This window comes from Microtus pennsylvanicus, chromosome 1 (genome assembly GCF_037038515.1).
Source record: "Microtus pennsylvanicus isolate mMicPen1 chromosome 1, mMicPen1.hap1, whole genome shotgun sequence".
Classification (NCBI taxonomy): domain Eukaryota; kingdom Metazoa; phylum Chordata; class Mammalia; order Rodentia; family Cricetidae; genus Microtus; species Microtus pennsylvanicus.
In genome coordinates this window covers 147,284,614-147,304,870 of record NC_134579.1, presented here as the reverse complement: position 1 = coordinate 147,304,870, position 20,257 = coordinate 147,284,614, and the positions used below count along the sequence as shown (strand labels likewise).

Genomic DNA, 20,257 nt, shown 5'->3' with positions numbered 1-20,257 from the left:
GCGAAACTGCCTCTCCGAGAAAAAGATGGAAAAAAAAGCAAGCTCACACCAGAAGCTGAAGATCAGCCTGCTTCAGCGGATGGGGGAGGGAGTGGGCGTGGCTTGTCTCTTAAAGGGACCAAAACCATAACATTCCCAGGTCTTCCTTATAATAAAAAGTAAGCACGTCAAGGAAGCAGAAAAGGAAGGGCCCAAGTTGGAGGTGAGCAGGTCAGAAGTAATGGGAGTGGGCGTAGCTTGTCCCTTAAAGGGACAGGAAAGCACAACATTCCCAGGTCTTCCTTATAATAAAAAGCAGGAGACCAGGCAGCACAGCCAAAAGAAACTGGGGCGGAGAACTCTCAAGACTGCTTCCGGCTGCTTCCCCCCTCTCTGTCTCTTTCCCCTCTTCTCTCTTTCCCCTCTCTCTCTCTCTCTCTCTCTCTCTCTCTCTCTCTCTCTCTCTCTCTCTCTCCAACCCCCTTCACCCTTCCTCCTCCATAACCCACTGAATAAACATTCAACCTCACCCTGCATGTCAAGTCTATCCATGTTTCTGTCTTCTGCCCGCCCGCCATGTGTCTCCCTGCCTGGGACCAGCCATTGCTCAGGGACCAGCAGCCATCTCTGCCTGTGGCCCACTGCCTGCTGCCACATGGCCAGCCACCACTGCTCTGGGACCAGAAGCTGTCTCTGCCTGGGAATGGCTGCTCCCAGGGCCCACTGTATGCTGCCACATGGCCCTCCACCACTGCTCTGGGACCAGCAGCTGTCCCTGCCTGGGACTGGCTGCTCCCAGGGCCCGCTGTCTGCCGCCACATGGCCCGCTGCCACCGCTCAGGCCGCCGCTCTGGGACCTGCAGCCATTTCTGCCTGGGACTGGCTGCTCCCAGGGCCTGCTGCCTCCCACCACATGGCCCGAAGCCACCATTTGGGACCTACAGCATTTCTGCTGCCTACTGCCACGGGGATCTTGGAGCATTTTTAAAAAAGAACAACACAGGTGATCAGTTCTCTCCTGTGAGTCCAGCACTCAGGATGCTATGGTTGGGTGGTGAAATAGAGACTATGGGTTACATAAAGTCCATCTGAAATACCAATACAGAAAGAAAGGATTGTTAGGTGAGGCCTTGGAGGTAGGGTAGATTAGTGTTTTATTTGTTGAGACAGGGTTTCATATCATCCAAGCTGTCCTCACACTGGCTTTGCAGGTTCACCTTGAGCTTACGTCATCCTGCTTCTACTTCACAGGTGCTAAAATTACATCTGCGGCCACCAAGGCCAGTGAGACAGCAGTGATCATTGAACCCATGACTTGCTACATGCTATTCAGCCACTCTGCATCTGAGATATGTCTACATCTGTAGACTTCATTTTCCTGCTATCCAGAATTTCACTGTAACTCACCAAGGCCTGCAACTATCCTGCATTTTCCTCTTTGGAGCAGAGTGGAGAGCACAAAACTCAGCCTGTGGGCTTTTTCTCCTGGGGGACCCACTATGTTAGATTCCTGTGCAAATCGATCATCACACTTTTGCCAACACCCTGATGGGTTCTTTCTCTATGTGCTTAGTAATCCAGGGGCAATTTCCTGAAGTTAAGCATGTGGCTTCTATGACTGTACCCTTCTCTCAAGGCTCACACTGTAACCAGCCTGTACGTTCTTCCTTAATATGCTTTCTAACACTGACTTGAGGAGGGTGACCTTTCCTCATTTATGTTCATCTTAAAGTCGTTTCTCATGAATATTTAAGTCTTCATATTGATGGACTTTGAGAAAGAATGAGTCATACCTCTGCAATCTTTTGAAATATTAGGTTAGTTCTCAACATGGGAAAGGTTATGAGTCTTTCAGTCAAGCCAAGGAAACACCAGCTTTAGAAGGCGAGGTGCTGATTGGTTTCCTCTGTCTTCCCAGAGAGGCTCCTAGAAAGGTCAGCTGGTCTTCTGGTCAGTACTGGAAAGCTACTTAGCAGGGTGGCAAAAGCAGTTAGCCATGACATCAGCGGTCGCATCTCTGGACATTCCATTGTATCCTGGAGATCTCTTGGAATCCCATGATGTCACCTTGTTGTAGCAACACCAACTGCCATTAGGACATTCCTCAGTCCCTAGAGGTTGAGCATCAGTCATGTTCTCAAGACTGAGGCATCGCGTATTTGGGAGACAGAATGGAGAGGGTCCAGAGACCAGAGAGAGGCAGAAGAAAGCTACTGTTCACTTCTGGAAAAGACCCAGTGAGTCATGGGCAGGAAATGGGGAGATTGCCAAAGGAGGTGCACTTGAGGTGGGCTACCCAATAATGGAGCTGAGGAACTGGAGCCTCAGAGAATAAGATGGACATCCCTGATTATCATACTTCCCAAAAGTCAAAGATTCCAGAATATTAGCTTGTCCATCTTGTGAGCCAGAGACTGAGAAAGGAAAGGCTGTTGTGCTGGGACCACCACTTAGCTCTTACCTTTATTGTGGTTTGGGGTGATATGTTGGGAAAAAAAGACGAACAGGAGGCAGGGAAGGACGAATGTGTCCCCATCTTTCATCAGACATCACTACACTACACCTGTAGTAGTTGCCTTTAGGTTCACTGTCTGTCTAACATGACAATGGAGACAAATGTGCTCCTGGCCGAGACCTTTAAACCTCAGAGTGTTCAGCAGTCTGCTCAGGAGAATTCCTCTGACCTCCTTTCCCTGACAGTGACCCCCTTAGGGTTCTGAATCAGCAGTTGAGGATGGCATTTAGATCACAGGGTAACCAAACTTCTGTCAGAGTTATGGAACCAGAGCAGAGAATGGCTACTGAGTGTCAGCTTCAATGATCTGGGCTGTCAATGGGTGACTGGGTGAGTCTCTTGACCATGATGGAGCCCTGCCTGACTTTCCAATCCATAGCATGGGCCATGAGTAACCAGCAATGAGACCTGGCCGCCTCATAACATCTGACTGCTTGTCCACTCTGCCATTTTTCTCATGGCTTCTAAATCACAGCAGGCTTCAGGGCTCTGGACCATGTTGCGTCCTGTTCTTCTGTGAATATTCATGAAGAGGTGGTCTCTGTAGTCACCTGAAGAATTATAGGGAGGCCGAAATAAGCTGTGGATGCCTACAGAGCCACATCTCTAGGGTGATGGGAGATTTGAGAACCACACATGGGCCTGTCAACCTGGCCTAGAATATTTTGGTTGTCACTGGGTTTCAGACACAATTTTCTGTTTGGGACTCAGGATGGTCTGTCAATCTCCTATGCCTTTTGACTATGCAGTTTCACCTTTTTTATACCTATACACAGAAACCTCTACAGAGCCAGCATCCCATCCAATGCTCCTGAGCAAGAAGCAGATAAAGAAGGAAGAGGAGAGGCTGACCACAGAGCTGCAACTGATGACCAGGGAAAGAAATGACCTGAAAGACCTGCTGATGATCCTCACTGATGGAGCCGTGGACAATAGGTATCCATTGTTTCAAACTTCATGGGGCTGTAGGCAATGTCAACCTCACCTTCAGCCTTTGAACTCTCGATTTGTAGGAGGCTGTGCCAAACCTCATATCCTAAATTCTTCTCAGGGTACAGGCAGACCTTTAGTGACAGTGGCCATGAGATGTGGCCTCTACCTTTTCTGTTCTCCTATAATGAAAACCAGGGCTTCTGGTCTCAGCCACAAAAATCAGGGATTGAGGCAGGTAATGTGTAGTTCCTAGCATGCATTTGGAAAGGAGCTGACAGGCGGTGGCTTGCATGAGGTACTACTACCTGCTGTTATTGTGTGGGGAGGATCTACTTTCCTAGCATGTGATTGTGTGCTAGAAGCCCTAGGTAGCAGTTGGAGGGGCCTGGTTTGACTGGAACATCTCAGTGTTTACCTGGAAGAGCTGGGTCTCATCACAGGTACTCTAGTTTTGTGCAGACTTCCATTAGACCATAGAGCGCTCTTCTCTCTCTCTCTCTCTCTCTCTCTCTCTCTCTCTCTCTCTCTCTCTCTGTGTGTGTGTGTGTGTGTGTGTGTGTGTGTGTATATATGATGCTTTCTTTCTTTCTTTCTCTCTCTCTGTATATATATATATATATATATATATATATATATATATATATATATGATGCTTTCTCTCTCTCTCCGTATATATATATATATATGATGCTTTCTCTCTCTCTCTCTCTCTCTCTCTCTCTCTCTCTCTCTCTCTCTCTCTCTCTCTCTAGCTCTCTTTATTCTCTCTTTCTCTTACTCTCCTGTGGATATGTGTGAACATACACATTTGGAGATTTGTGTGTTCCTGATTTCTGGGAGTCAGTGATCTGCCGTGGTTTCTCATGATATCCTTCTCCCACTTTCCAGAAGTTTCCAGTGCTGACCCCTGGGAGGCCCACTTAAAGCAGGACAGCTTGTGTCCTACATGCTCACCTTGGTGGCACCTAGGAATCCCTAGGGGAGTTTATATCACTTCCTTCTCTTAAGACTCCAAACCATAATGATGTGCTCTAACTGTTCAGTGATTGTCAAACAGGACCCAAAATCAGTGTTCTGAAACAGGAGAGATGTCATTGCAATGTCTGGTGAACAGAGACATGTGAGAGAGACTCCTGGTAGCATAGAGAACCTGACTTACCATCTAGTCGTATTGAGTGAGCTCATGCAGTCAGTGCAGCTTCCATCTCAAGTTTAGCCTCAGCTGTGCTGGGATCAGAATAACAAGTTTAAAAGCACCAGGAGGTCCCACTACATAGGCACCAGAATCTTGCATCTGCTGTGCTATGGTAGATCAGGATACAACTTCAGTTCCTGTGATCATTGAAGCCTATGTTCATGGGGTCTTTTCTCCCATTTTCTAGTCCCTACAAGAACCACAAGCCAAATGCTTTGTATGAGAAGGTAAAGATGGATCACAAAGAGATCATGATGGAGCTAAACCATTTTGTGAGTGAAAACACCGAGACCTTGGATAATTTCAAGTTGCTGAGCAAGGAGACAGTCTTCTATCGGTAAGTGTCCATCTGGACATGGATAACAAAACTTGTGGAATGGCCATCTCTGACTTCCTTTTTCTCTGGATGGAGTGACTTCATCTCTGGTTCGAGCTTTTTTGCTTCTATGTAAGCAACTCTTAAACTTGTGTCTCTTGGATTCAGTTTTGCTAAGTGTGAAAGAGACTGTTAGCCCCTGCCACCTTGTCCTAGGGCCTCAAGAGCCTGTAGATAGAAAAGGTATTTACAGTCTCATGGGAATGTCAGGCAGCCTTGAACTTCTGGAGCTCAGGCCCATTCTTTACAGGTCTGGGGCTGTTGAATCTGTAGATAGATTGTACTCACCTTGAGTAACTTGTCCTCCCTTTGATTATGTTTGCCCACTACATGCTGATGTTTCCCCATTACCACAGATAGTTAGGCCAGCTGGGGAACTACTCCTTCTACTGAAGGGACATGGATCCTTTTAGGTGTTGGAGTTTTCAATAGTAGTTTGATAATTTCTGGCATTACCTGTTCTCTCATTTGGGTTCTGAAGTGTAGGTGTCATGACTATATCAGACTCTTAGCTACCTAATCTAGGAAACATGAGGTCTTTTGGGGTGCTGTTTCCCAGAAATCAGGGGTAGCAGGAGGAGGCCTGCAGGGCCTTACTATGCAGAGTTTGTCTGCAGGGATCGGCACAGCCGACTACTGATGGAAAGGACTCAGCTAAAGAAGAAGGTGGATGAGCTGAGGCAGGAGGCAAGGAAACTGCAGAATAATCGGACTGTGCTGAAGTACCACCTGGAGGATTTGAAATTGATCCTTAATGACCAAGACAAAGAGATCAGTTACCTCAAAATCCAGCAACAACAGGTAGGGGCCGGCAACAAGTCAGGCTAAGCTCTGGTACTATTTGCCCATTTGACTACCTCTCTACCCATCCAACCACCAGTGTTTAACCCATCCACTTACTCACCCATACTCCCTGCCAGCCACGGACCTCATATATTCCAGACATTCCCTTCAGTGTCCATGCACAAGGACTTCTGGGAAGCTTTTGTCTTATGGAGATCTGAAATACGGGCAAGCCTTCCTTTCTGCTCTGCTCGAAGCTGCAATTCAGAGAAGGAAATGGGTCAATAACATATCACACATGTACTTGTATTTATGATGGGTAACCTTCTAGGCACAGAGCTTAGAGTAAGTGAGTTCTTGGTCCTGCTGCTTTTTCGTTTGGCAGGGATCATGTCCCATCGCAGGTGGGAAGCAGTTTATAAGGTGGAGATCCCTGTGCTAGGGCCAACAGAGTGCTTCTCATACTCATGGATTTGCGTGGCCTGTTGGCTTCCCTTTTCTGCCTGCATCCCAATGTGTTCTCTTTGCTTCCCTGAATTCTTGGTTCACAGTGACAGAAGCTTGAATAGCAGCTTGTCAGCCCTGTTTTCTGAGAGTTGTGCTGGACTGTTCTCCCTTCCAGACTAAAATGTGTGGTTGACTGGATGATCATCTCGGGGCTTTTGACAAGCTGGTGATGAAAGGTGGGAGATTTGGTCCTATGGCAGAAGAATTTCTGTAATCACATCAATATAGTCTAAGAAAATCACTTTTCTCACAATAATTTTAGTTCCCAAGGAATTATGGCTGAGTTGTGAGACTTTTCTGAAAGAACTGGTGTGGTTATTCTAAACTCAACTGTACATTGACATGATGTTTATTTCTGCGACCTCCTTTTTTCCATATTTCTCTTTAACACGCACTCCTTGTGGGTTTGAGTGTGAGTGCACGCATGTGTTTTTTCATGTGTGTGAGCGCACACATGTGTGTGTAGTAGTGTAAGGATGTGGGTGTTGGGGTGCATCAAACATGTGCAGTTTCCAGTTCAGACCACTGTGTTGCTATCAGTCTGTACCAGAATCCTGGGGTTCTTACTTCCCCAGATGCTTTTGTTTAACCTGCCTAGCTGACCAGCAAGTTCTTGGGATCCTTTCTCTGTGCTTAGATATGTATGACTGTCTCTAACCCTCAACAAAGAACACAATTTTCTCTTAAACAGGAGCTGAAGAGATTGGAAGAAAGCTCTCAGTTCCTGCAGAAGCAGAGGGAAATGGTCATGCAGGAAAAGCACTTGGTCCAAAAGCTGCAGCATCACTTTCAGGTCTCTCAGATGAGGTAGGAGCCAGACTGGGAGAGGAGGTAGAGCCAAGGGGGGCCCATGGACTTGGGGACAATATCAATTCTGTCCATCTCTGAGGCTACAAGCTAGAGCAGGGAACAGAAGACCTCAGAGAACTGAGCTGGTCCAGTAACAAGAAATTCCGTCCAGCATATATTGTGTTTGATATTCAGTGTGTCTGTAGAATTCATTCTCTATACCTTCCTTGTGAAAACAGAGTTCTCCCAAAGCTTTCCCTGAACTCACAGAGAGCTGCCTGTTATGGCCTTCCAAGATATTGGGTTTATAGGTGTGCATCAAGGGGCATGGTAAAATTCGCGTTTTTATTTAGAAAAATCCAATGAAGATTAGAGATTTCCATCTTTAACACTGCTCTGTGTAACATTTGCCAACTTCCTGTGAAAAGTGCTCTCTGGATAGAATTGGTTAAGGACTTCCCAGGATGAACCCAGGCAGATGACTCGGCTGTAGGGAAGATCCTAACCTTCTCGGGTGTGTTCTGTAACCGACTCCCAAAGCCAGGATGCAGATTCCCAGCTCTAGTCCCTAGGAAAGCACCAGTTTTTATTTGGTCCCTGAGGACCGACAGGGACAACGTTCTCAGGCACACATCTCAGGAAATGCTGCTCTAGCACGACAGGCTCTATCTGCATGTTGTTCATGTTCAAGGTTCCTTCTGGGCATGAGGACTGAGCTAGCCACACGCCCTTGTGCAGGGACCTGAGCTGCAGGCAGTTTAAGGCTATCTATAAAATGATGAATAGCTCATGTACAACTCATGCATTTCTCACGTGCTGTTGACTATAGTGTCAATATGCTGTTGCTGTTTACAAAATGATATCCCTGAATTATAGGAGAACACCCTTTTCTGTCTAGTAGAATGCACACTAACAGTGTTTATTTGAAATTATGACTTCAGTTTAATACTGAGCAAAGTTTTCGGCCCATCTACTCTGGGATCTTATTCCTTGTGAGTAACAACAAAGATATCAGTCACAAGAATAAATTCACTGTCCAGCAGAGGTGAGGTGAACTGAGGAAGCATCTTCAGCTAATGTGGCAGGTCTGTTTTTTTAAACTGCTTTTCTCTTCCAGGTCTGAAACTCCGCAGACTCATCTGGAACAGGCCACTGCCCAGGACGAGAGCCACCAGCAGAAGGATCTCCAGGAAGAACTAGGTGCTGAGTCCCATCGCCAGCAATACTGAATTCTAAGGACATATATTCTTCTTCAGTTTTGGTTACCCTTGAGTCATAGGTTCTGTTTGCCTAGCCAGTGACCCAGCATGGCTGCTTCTGGGCCTAGATTATTATTTTTTTTCTTTTTTTGATCATACCACTTCAGAGACCTGAGGAAGCCAAAGTAAGCCACAAACACCTTCTACACATGTTCGTCACATTAGGATCAAGGCCTACAGACTAAAAGACACCCCTTGTAGCTGGGAACTCAGCGGTGAAGGAAATTCCAGCTGATCTCCAGGTGATCACACCTAATCTGATTCATGTGTCCGCTGACTCAGTTCTCGAGAAGAGAAGAACGCATCAAAAATATACTTGAGATACAGAAATCCTGAGACAAAGATTACTCAGAAGCCTACATTTACCAGCAAGTGGACTCCACCTTGGGATAACATGACATATAAGCTCCTATGTGGAATGGATCCAGGAATCTTGAAAAAGCCATTAAAATTGTGACTATCTTCCTAGCGTTTCTCCAAGGCAAGCACTTGCCTGTAGTAGGTGTAGTAGGTTCTATCAATATTTAGTGATAAATGCTAATTATTATTAGCTTTATTTTGTTTGAGTTTTGTTTTAAATGCTTGTTTATGGTTCATTTGGTTTTGGTTTTGCTATTTTGATGTTATTTATTCTTGTTATTAGTTCCATAATTTTCAAAGTTTATCCATTGTTTATATTCACTATTGTTTCAAATATATTGTTTGTTAATAAAAAATTAATTTCCAACTTTTCACACTTAATTTCAGTTTCTTTCATCAAGTGTGGTGTCACACTGCTTTAAGCCCCAAATTTCCAGGTACAGATGGAAGCCATGGGTCAATGCCCAGTGGATGTCAACTCCTTGCTTTTATGCAGTTGGGCCACAGCTGCCTTAGTACAGCTCCTGATCTCAGCACTGTTGGTGACAGAGATCACGTGGGATCCTGTGTGCATGGTGCCTGTTCTTTTGAGGGCCCCCGTAGCTTCACCCTTCAGTGTTGTATGCCAGGAAAAACAAAGGAAACAGTAACAGATAATAAGATCCCGAATGGAGACTTGTCTGGCATCTGCCCCCTATGTCCTGGGACAGATGTCCCTGGAGAGCTAGGGTTCGGGCTTCTCTGTTCTCTTCCCTTTAGATTGCTCGGGGAACATTCACCATGCAGTGGAAAATGGCAGGCTGGAATATGTCCCCATGGTTCCCCAGTGACTCCCTGGTGACACCAAGCAGAGGTTAGATGTGATGCAACCTCTGAGCTCACTTCAGGGTATCTGTGACAGAAACAACATTGAGGTCCTATGGAAAGCCTTGACCAGTCTGGCTTCCATTTCATGCTCTTAAGCCAACCCTACAGAGGACACTTGTCCTGCTAGTCTGTGGTCTCTGAGGAGCAGAAGTGTCTGTGTCTTAAACACACCCTCTGGCGTGGGAGGTGTCTGTGTCTCAGAGCAATGAAGCCTGAAATCACTAGAGAAAATCACCCCATTTATCATGTGTCAGATGCCTGAGGGTACCTGATGAGGATGTCTCTGTCTTTGGGTAGAGAGGGGAACATCTTTGGTTTGGTTTGGGTTTCAGACGGGTACTCATGTTATTCCACATTGACCTTTAAGTTACTATTTCTGGGGTTCTCCACCTGGGTTCACACATAAGCCCCTTAAAGTTATATCTATTTACACTACAATTTATTACAGTATCAAAATTTCAGTTACGATGTAACAATAAAATATTTCAGGATGGGGCAGCACAGCTGAGGAAGTATATCAATGGTCACATCCCTGGGAAGGCTGAAAACCACTGAACTGCATGGTTAAGGCTCCCACCTCTACCTCCTGAGTGCTGGGACTTTACCTGGTACATGCAGTGGGGGGATCTAACCCAGCGATTGTGCGTAATAGAAAAGTGTCCTACCACCTGAGCAATGATCCTCACCACTTCACAGCCATTTCTGGAGGCAGGCCAGTGTCTTCAGGCAGGGGGATAGTCTAGGAGGCACCCCTTTGACACCTGGGCCTCCAGACTTTCACAGTTAATGACAACAACAGAAACACTGCAGAGCTCAGGCACTACCAAGACTGATCTGGATGCTGAAGAAGGCCCTTGTGGTGGCAGAAATTTCAAGAGTAGAGCTGGAGCTGTGGTCATGGCTGTGGAAGATCTGTATGTCTTTATTTGGGAGCTGGTTGTCAGCCCAAAGAAAATTCCAGCAACCATCCCCTCTGGATCTGATCCAATAGCAGAATAAGACGCCAGGGCGAGGGAGCAAGGACTGATCTCTCAGCTCAGTCTGCAGTGCATTTGTTGTGCAAACATGAAGACCTGAGTTTGATATGCAGCACCCATGAAATGGAAGGCCATGGCCAGGACTGCCTCAGCCATTAAGAGCATGGACTCTTTTTGCAGAAGATTGAATTCAATTCCCAACACCCAGGTGTGGTGACTTTGAACCACCTGTATGTCTACCTTTACCAACCAAAGCTCCATTTCTAGGATTTGTGTGCACACATGCACACACACACACACACACACACACACACACACACACACACTAAGAATCAGCCCGAGAACAGGGACCATCAAATAAGGGGGCAGAAAGAAAGAGTCTCATGAAGAGGACCATGTGATGGAGGACACAGGCTTATTAGACAGGATGAGCTGAAGCTATGACTTGGCATTGATTGTCTTAATTTTCATTACTCTTCTTGAAGCCAGTCTTAACACCCTCCCCTGCTCGTTCTTCTCTCTCTCTCTGTCTCTCTCTCTGTCTCTCTCTCTCTCTCTCTTTCTCTGTCTCTCTCTCTCTTTCTCCCTCCCTCTCTTCCCCACTCTCTCTCCTTTCCTTCCTCCCTCTCTCTCTCTTAAATTTTTTTTTTTGAGAATAAAACTGTGAACTTACGAAACAACCTGAAAGAAGAAGGATGACTGGATGGCAGGGAAATTTAATGTGGTCAGGGAGAGGAGGGATAGTCAGGCAATGCTCTTCAATGACATTTGACCTCGAACTTTCTGGAGAAGCAATAAACTTGACTAGTATGTAAGTTGAGCTGGGCACAGAGGCCCATTTTGCACATAAAATATGAATACAACAAAATAAAAACCCCATGATTTCAAAAGCCTGGAGAAGATGTCCTGATGGAGTCACCAGTGGTTCCCACAGTGGGGCTGTATGGCTAGGAGACAGTAGGTGGGTACGCAGAAAAGCAACAGCAAGAGTCGATTTCCATGGAGATAGGCTATATTCTTGTCAATGATGAAGAGCCACAGAAGCTATAAAATGTGGTCAAAATGCAGAAAAATCTCATCTTCCACACGCTTCACCTAGAAAACGTTTCCTATATCCCCTGCCCACCAACCTATATTCCATCATAGAGCAGACTGAATGATACAGGTATGGATTATTTAGGGTTTGTTCCCAGCATGCTCTGGACACACTCCATGTGGGGGGAGACCCTGTATCTGACACCACCAAAACACACTCGGTCAATATTTTGCAATAACTCAAAGGCCAAAGGGTGAGATTTTTTCTGTTTTGACCACATTTTATGCACACTGACTGTTCATCAATGTGGGGACCTTGGCTTGACATATATTTGGAAATGAGAGCCCTTCCAGCTGGGTCAAGGATGAAGATTGTTGTCATGGCAATATAGGGCTGCTGCGCACCCTACGTCAGTCTTGGGAACCACGTAAGATGACAGAAAATCCATCCATGTTCCTGGATCACTGGAGAAGAGTTGCTGGGTGATCTTCCAGGTGAGATTCCCAGTGATGTTGAAGGTATGCCTGTGATGTGAGCAAGAATCTTTTTAACAAACCCAATACCTTTGGTCCAATTTCTACCCAGCCCTTACAGTGTAGATAGTAATCGCTGTCTGCTACAGGCATCATTGATACTTCCTCTGGGTCTGCCACTCATCTTTAAACTCTCCACAGCTGTCTTTTGTTCCACAGACATTCAGAATTTGTACTCTTAAATCTGTCAGTCTGAGGCTTTGTTATACAATAAGAAAGAACTCCTCCAACCCAAGATTACAAAGCAACATACTCTAATATTTCTCTCTCATTCTTCCCTTTTGCTTCTAAGTGGATCATTAATTGTCACAATATTTCAACTTCCTATTCTTGCTGGTGGTGTAAAAGGCTCGTTTCTGTTGTGTTTACTATGCACTCTCTAATCTGTTTTCTGAGACAGCTTTACTTTCCTCTGGGTCACATTTAGGGGGGTGTCTCTGGAATTTTGTAGTTTGTGCTAATAATATAACTATCCTTATATTATGTTTTTAATCCTCAGATTTTGACTGTTTTTTCTATTTATTCTTTCAGATTAGTTATAGAATAAACTATGTTTTCACCAAACATAGAAGTTTTGTTTACTAATTTACACTAATGAGCTAATTTGAGAAATATTGCCTTTACGACACTGAGCCTTCCGTAGAGAAACATAGTGTATTTCTCTCATTTATTCTTCTTTTGCTTACATAAAAAAGACTTGATTTTTCTTTACATTTGCTATCTTAGTTAGCTTCAGGTTGTTGAATAAAATACCCAAGGCTGAATAATTTATAAGAAGCGGTTTGGTTTGGCCGCAAATTTCGGAGGGTAAAAGCCTAAGTCTGGGTGACCTCCATCTGCTTGGCTCCCCTACAGAATCAGCCTCATCAGTATCAGGAGTCCTTGAGATGGAGATCACATGGTGATGAGGAATCAGGAGAGTCAATGGAGAGAGCTGGACCAACAATAGATCAGCCTGCTCTCCAGTTGAGCAATGCAGTCCCTGTAACCTGCCCTGAGGCATCACTTAGAACACCATTAAGCTGAATTTTGGTTGTGAGGCACAACAGTACTGGCCTTGACATCTCCCATCAGTCATTATTTCCAGGTGTGTTAAAGATCTTGCTTTGGTCTGAATTCCCCCTCTTGGCTGCCATGGTAGTGTGCATCTAGAATATACTCAGAAGGCCTCTGTGGTAAAGGTTTGGACTCCAGCCCATGGTGCTTTGGGGAACAGAGGGGACCTATAAGAAATGGAGACTGGAGGGAGGATTTCACATAGGCTTGCCACCTTTGAGTGAGACACTGAGAGCCCAGTCTGTCTTCTCTCATATCTAGACAGGTGAAGGGCTTGTCATGTGCTGCCACCACAAGGGGCTATCTCACCACAGGCCCAAAACAGTGAACACAACCAATCAGAACTAAAGCCTTTAAAATGGAAACTAAAGTAAATCCCTTCTCTTTGTCCTTGACTATCTCTGGAACTTGTTAGAGTAAAAAACACTTACACCCTTACCCAAGCAGTGGTGATTAACATATCCGAGGGGTCTGCATATTTCCTTGTGCCCAGAGCTTCATAATAAAAATAGTTAAAAAAAACCATAGCCTGCTTGGGCGCTGGGTCCTAACCCAAAGCGGAGTGTAAAGGGGAGCTCGGGGGCTTCTTTGTCCCCATAGCCCACCTGCAGCAAGCAGGGTAGGCCCTTTGTCTGCAAGCAAACCAAGCAGCATGGAGTTGTGATCAGGGCACCTAGTGAAACATCATTGTGGTGAGTGAGTGCTGCTGCACCCGGGAACAGCCCGCCTACACTTCCTGATCAACCTACAGGGCTACACTGCCCGGTACCTCCTCTCTCTTCCTATCCCATCCAGCTTACATCCAGATCCCCCCACCCCCTGTCTCCCTCCCCCCCCTCCCTTCCTTGGTGGCAGAGCGCCTCTCTGCTCTGCCTGCTTGGGCGCTGGGTCCTAACCCAAAGCGGAGGGCAAAGGGGAGCTCGGGGGCTTCTTTGTCCCCATAGCCCACCTGCAGCAAGCAGGGTGGGCCCTTTGTGTGCAAGCGAACCAAGCAGCAAGGAGTTTCCATCAGGACACCTAGTGAAACATCATTGTGGTGAGTGAGTGCTGCTGCACCCGTGAACAGCCCGCCTACCCTTCCTGATCAACCTATGGGACAATATGGTACCTCCTCTCTCTTCCTATCCCATCCAGCTTACATCCAGATCCCCCTACCCCCTGTCTCCCTCCATCCCTCCCTTCTTGAGGCAGAGCGCCTCCCAGCTCAGCCTCCCTGGGCTCTGGGACTGAACCCTAAGTGAGTGCAAAGGGGAAGGTGGTAGCTCCTTTGTCTCCATAACCTGCCTGCAGCAAGCAGGGTGGGCCCTTTGTTTGCAAGCTAACCAAGCAGTAAGGAGATCTGAACTGGACTCCAGGAGAAACATCACGGGGGAGTGACATCACTGGGAAGGTACATCAGTTGGCAAGAAGACCTGATCCTGTAAAAGAAGATCCATAGGAGAATATTGGGAGGAAGAGATGGGGAGACGCCAATGCAAGAATTCACCCAACAATCTGAAAAACAACACGAAACCACCAGAAGCCAGCGACCTCACAACAGGAGGACATGAGCACCTTAATCAAGAAGAAGGAGAAAAAACTGACTTCATGACAGGGATTGACACCCTTAAACAACATACAAAAAACGCCCTTATTGAAATGGATGAGAAGTATAACAGAAAGTTCGAGGAATTGAGTAAATCAGTGAATGATACCCTAGGAAAGCAAGGAAAAACAATCAAGCAGATAATGGACACAGTTCATGATTTGAAAAATGAAATGGAGGCAAAGAAGAAAACACAAACAGAGGGCCGGCTGGACATGGAAAATCTAGGTAAACGAATAGAGACTACAGAAACAAGCATAACCAGCAGAATACAAGAGATAGAAGAAAGAATCTCAGAGTCTGAGGATAACATAGAGAAAATAAACGCACTGATCAAAGAAACAGCAAGTCCAACAAACTCTCATCACAAAACATTCAGGAAATATGGGACACAATAAAAGACCAAACCTAAGAATAATTGGAGTAGAAGAAGGAGAAGAAGTGCAGCTCAACGGTCCAGAAAATATACTTAACAAAATTATAGAAGAAAACTTTCCCAACCTGAAGAAGGATGTACCTATGAAGGTTCAAGAGGCATACAGAATCCCAAATAGGCTGGATCAAAAAAAAAACATCCCCTCGCCATATAATAATCAAAACACAAAATATACAGAATAAAGAAAGAATATTAAGAGCCGCAAAGGAAAAAGGCCAACTTAATTATAAAGGTAAACCTATCAGACTTACACCTGAATTCTCTATGGAAACCATGAATGCCAGAAGGTCCTGGATAGATGTACTGCAAAAGCTAAGAGACCATGGATGCAAGCCCAGACTACTATATCCAGCCAAGCTTTCGTTCACCATAAATGGAGAAAACAAAATTTTCCAGGATAAAAACAAATGTAAGCAATACGTAGCCACAAATCCAGCTTTACAGAAAATAATAGAAGGAAAATCACTATCCAAGGAGTCCAACAAAGACCTCAATAACTCAGACATCTAGAGACCCTTCACCAGCGCAACTCAAAGAAGGGAAACACACAAACCCTACTACTAAAAAAGTGACCGGAGTTAACAACCACTGGTCATTAATATCACTTAATGTCAATGGGCTCAACTCACCTATAAAAAGGCACAGGCTAAGAGATTGGATACGAAACCGGATCCAACATTCTGCTGTCTACAAGAAACACACCTCAACCACAAATACAGGCACCTACTCAAAGTAAAGGGCTGGGAAAAGGCTTATCAAGCAAATGGACCTAAGAAACAAGCAGGTGTGGCCATATTAATTTCTAACAAAGTTGACTTCAAACTTAAATCAATCAGAAGAGATGGAGAGGGACATTTTATACTCATAACAGGAACAATTCATCAGGAAGAAGTCTCAATCCTGAATATCTATGCCCCAATATAGAAGCACCCACATACGTAAAAGAAACATTGCTAAAATTCAAGGCAGCCATCAAACCGCACACACTAATAGTAGGAGACTTCAACACTCCTCTCTCACCAATGGACAGGTCAATCAGACAGAAACCTAACAGAGAAATTAGAGAATTAATGGAGGTAATGAAGCAAATGGACTTAACAGACATCTATAGATTATTCCACCCAAAGAGGAAAGAATATACTTTTTTCCCTGCAGCTCATGGAACCTTCTCAAAATTGACCACATACTCGGTAACAAAGCTAACTTACACAGCTACAAAAAAAATATTACTAACCACCTGTGTCTTATCAGACCACCATGGATTAAAGTTAGAATTCAACAACAATGCTACCCCCAGAAAGCCTACAAACTCATGGAAATTGAACAGTCAACTACTGAACCATACCTGGATTAAGGAAGAAATAAAGAAAGAAATTAAAGTCTTCCTGGAATTCAATGAAAATAAAGAAACAACATACTCAAACTTAATGGACACTATGAAAGCAGTCCTAAGAGGAAAGTTCATAGCACTAAGTGCCCACTTAAAGAAAACAGAGATAGCACATATTGGAGACTTAACAGCCCACCTGAAAGATCTAGAAAAAAAGAAGCAGACTCACCTAGGAGGAGTAGAAGACTGGAAATAATCAAACTGAGGGCTGAAATCAACAAAATAGAAACACAGAAAACAATCCAAAGAATCAATGAATCAAGAAGCTGGTTCCTGGAGAAAATCAACAAGATTGACAAACCCCTATCCAAACTAGTCAAACGGCAGAGAGAAAATTTGCAAATTAATAAGATCAGAAATGAAAAGGGGGACAAAACCACAAACACAGAGGAAATTCAGAGAGTCATTAGATTTTACTACAAAAGCCTGTATGCCACTAAACTGGAAAATGTAAAAGAAATGGACACTGTTTTAGATAAATACCTTTTACCAAAATTAAACCAGGACCAGGTGAACAATCTAAACAGACCTGTCAGTCGCAAAGAATTAGAAGCTGTTATCAAAAACCTCCCTACCAAAAAAAGCCCAGGGCCAGATGGTTTCAATGCTGAATTCTACCAGAACTTCCAAGATGACCTAATACCTATACTCCTCAATGTATTCCACAATATAGAAACAGAAGGGTCATTACCAAATTCCTTTTATGAAGCTACAGTTACTCTGATACCAAAACCACACAAAGACTCAACCAGGAAAGAGAATTACAGGCCGATCTCACTCATGAATATCGACGCAAAAATCCTCAACAAAATACTGGCAAACCGATTCCAAGAACACATTAGAAAAATTATCCATTATGATCAAGTAGGCTTCATTCCCGAGATGCAGGGCTGGTTCAACATACGAAAATCTATCAATGTAATCCAGCATATAAATAAACTAAAAGAAAAAAAACCATATGATCATTTCATTAGATGCTGAAAAAGCATTCGACAAAATTCAACATCCATTTATGTTAAAAGTCTTGGAGAGATTAGGGATACAAGGGTCATACCTAAATATAATAAAAGCTATATACAGCAAGCCGACAGCTAACATCAAATTAAACGGAGAGAAACTCAAAGCCATCCCGCTTAACTCAGGAACACGACAAGGCTGTCCACTTTCGCCATACCTCTTCAATATAGTAATGGAAGTTCTAGCAATAGCAATAAGACAACATAATGGGATCAAGGGGATTCGAATTGGAAAGGAAGAAGTTAAACTTTCGTTATTCGCAGATGATATGATAGTGTACATAGGCGACCCCCAAAACTCCACCAAAGAACTTTTACAGCTGATAAACAGCTTTAGTAATGTGGCAGGATACAAGATCAACTCCAAAAAATCAGTCGCCCTCTTATACACAAAGGATATGGAAGAAGAGAGGGAAATCAGAGAAGCTTCTCCATTCACGATAGACACAAACAGCATAAAATATCTTGGGGTAAATCTAACCAAGGAAGTGAAAGATCTATTTGATAAGAACTTTAAGGCATTGAAGAAAGAAATTGAAGAGGATACCAAAAAATGGATGGACATCCCTTGCTCTTGGATTGGGAGGATCAACATAGTAAAGATGGCAATTCTACCAAAGGCAATTTATAGATTCAATGCAATCCCCATCAAGATCCCATCAAAATTCTTCACAGATCTTGAGAGGACAATAATCAACTTTATATGGAAAAACAAAAAACCCAGGATAGCCAAAACAATCCTATACAATAAAGGATCTTCTGGAGGCATTACCATCCCTGACTTCAAACTCTATTACAGAGCTACATTAATGAAAACAGGGTAGTACTGGCATAAAAACAGAGAAGTCGACCAATGGAATCGTATAGAAGACCCGGATTTTATCCCACAAACCTATGAACACCTCATTTTCGATAAAGGAGCTAAAAGTATAGAATGGAAGAAAGAAAGCATCTTCACAAATGGTGCTGGCACAACTGGATGTCAACCTGTAGAAGAATGAAAATAGACCCATATCTATCACCGTGCACAAAACTCAAATCCAAATGGATTAAAGACCTCAATATCAGCCCGAAAACACTGAACCTGATAGAAGAGAAAGTGGGAAATACCCTACAACAGATGGCCACAGGTGATCGCTTCTTAGGTATATCCCCAGAAGCACAGACATTAAGGGCAACACTGAAAAAATTGGACCTACTAAAACTCAGCTGTGTTTGGTAGGGAAAAAAGAACCCTGGAGGAGTCCACGGGAAGCCTTGCAGGACTTCTCAGGACCTTTAAAACAAATCCCTAGCCTCTGAAGTTGTGGGCGGAGGGGGAACACACTAACATAATACATTCTCCACGGAAAGTCCTCTTCTAAAGGAGCACTACGACGTGGGAAAGGCTAAAGCATCCCAGGCTAAGGACCCCAGGCTTAGTGGGACACTAGTCTAAGACCCTGTCCAGATGACTTTTTTAAAATGGCCTGTAACTGGGGTTGGAGAATGGGTCAGCGGTTAAGAGCGCTGCAGGCCTCTGGTTTAGTTCCCAGCACCCACATATAAGCTCAACCACCTGCAACTCCAGTTCCAGAGAATCTTATGCTGTCTTCTGGCTTCTGCAGACACCAGGCATTCACATAGCACACAGGCATACATGTAAGCAAAACATTCATACACTGTGGTGGTTTGAGTAAGAATGCACCCCCAGAAGTTTATATTATTTGACTGCTTAGTCACTACAAAGGAAGATCCCTATTTGAGAAGGATTAGGAGGTGTGGCCTGTTGGGGGAAGTCTGTCATTAGGGGTGGGTTTTGAGGTTTCAAAAATCCACACACCACACACACACACACACACCCTGTCCCTCTCTCTGCCTGCCTGTGGACCAGAATGTAGCTCTTGGCTACTTTCCCAGCACCATGCCTGCCACACCTCCCCCATGGCGATAATGGACTAACCCCCTAAAACTGTAAGCAAGCCTCCAATTAGATGATTTCTCTTCTAAGAGCTGCCTCGGTCATAGAGTCTCTTCACAGCAATAGAACAGTGACTAAGTTCACATAAAGTAATAATCCTTAAAAAATCAAAATGATCTAACTTTTTTCTTTTTAACAAAATTCTGTGTGTACTGGGCATGGTGGTATAGGCCTGAAATTCCAGCACAGAGGGCACCAAGGTACCAGGAGAATGGCGGCAACTTAGAGAACCGCCTCGTCTAGTTCCAGGCAATGAGGGCTAAACAGGAGACTTTTAGATAGAGAGTGTCTTTTTTGAAATGGGAGAAAAATAAAACTCAAATTAATCAGCAACATTGATTTCAAAGCCTTCAGATATGGTAGGAGACCTCGCCACCCCATTGGCAGCTAGCCGCGCATCTGCAGAAAGCAAAATCCTCCTGATCAATATCCTGCCAATATAAGCCCAGAGTTGGTGCTGTGGGGAAATTTATTTCTTCTAATCAGAGCTGACTGATTCCTGTACTGCATATTTTTATCCCCCATTTTTTCCCCTTAAAATTGTGAATTCAAGTGTTAGCTCATTCTTGTTATTATTCCCAGGGCAGAAAAATGAAGGGCGGGGGGAGGGGGTACAGTACAAAAGTAAAATGCCTTTGGCGTGGCAATCTGACTGGTTAAAGCGCTCTGCTGCCCACCAACACCGGAACAGAGAAAATGCAGACA

At 44.4% G+C, this 20,257-nt stretch overlaps 2 protein-coding genes across 2 annotated transcripts in view; both read right to left on the bottom strand.

Moving 5' to 3' along the window:
• LOC142856708 (vomeronasal type-2 receptor 26-like) overlaps positions 1–20,257 on the bottom strand; it is a 173,595-nt gene that overhangs the window by 95,746 nt on the left and 57,592 nt on the right. The gene's annotated exons all lie outside the window — the stretch shown is intronic.
• The window catches only part of LOC142860617 (kinase suppressor of Ras 1-like), a 33,257-nt gene continuing 18,914 nt past the window's right edge, over positions 5,915–20,257 (bottom strand). The window contains exon 2 of the mRNA XM_075992108.1: positions 5,915–6,038. Within this exon, the coding sequence (XP_075848223.1) occupies positions 5,928–6,038 (111 nt within the window). The 3' untranslated portion in view covers positions 5,915–5,927. The remainder of the gene's footprint in view (positions 6,039–20,257) is intronic.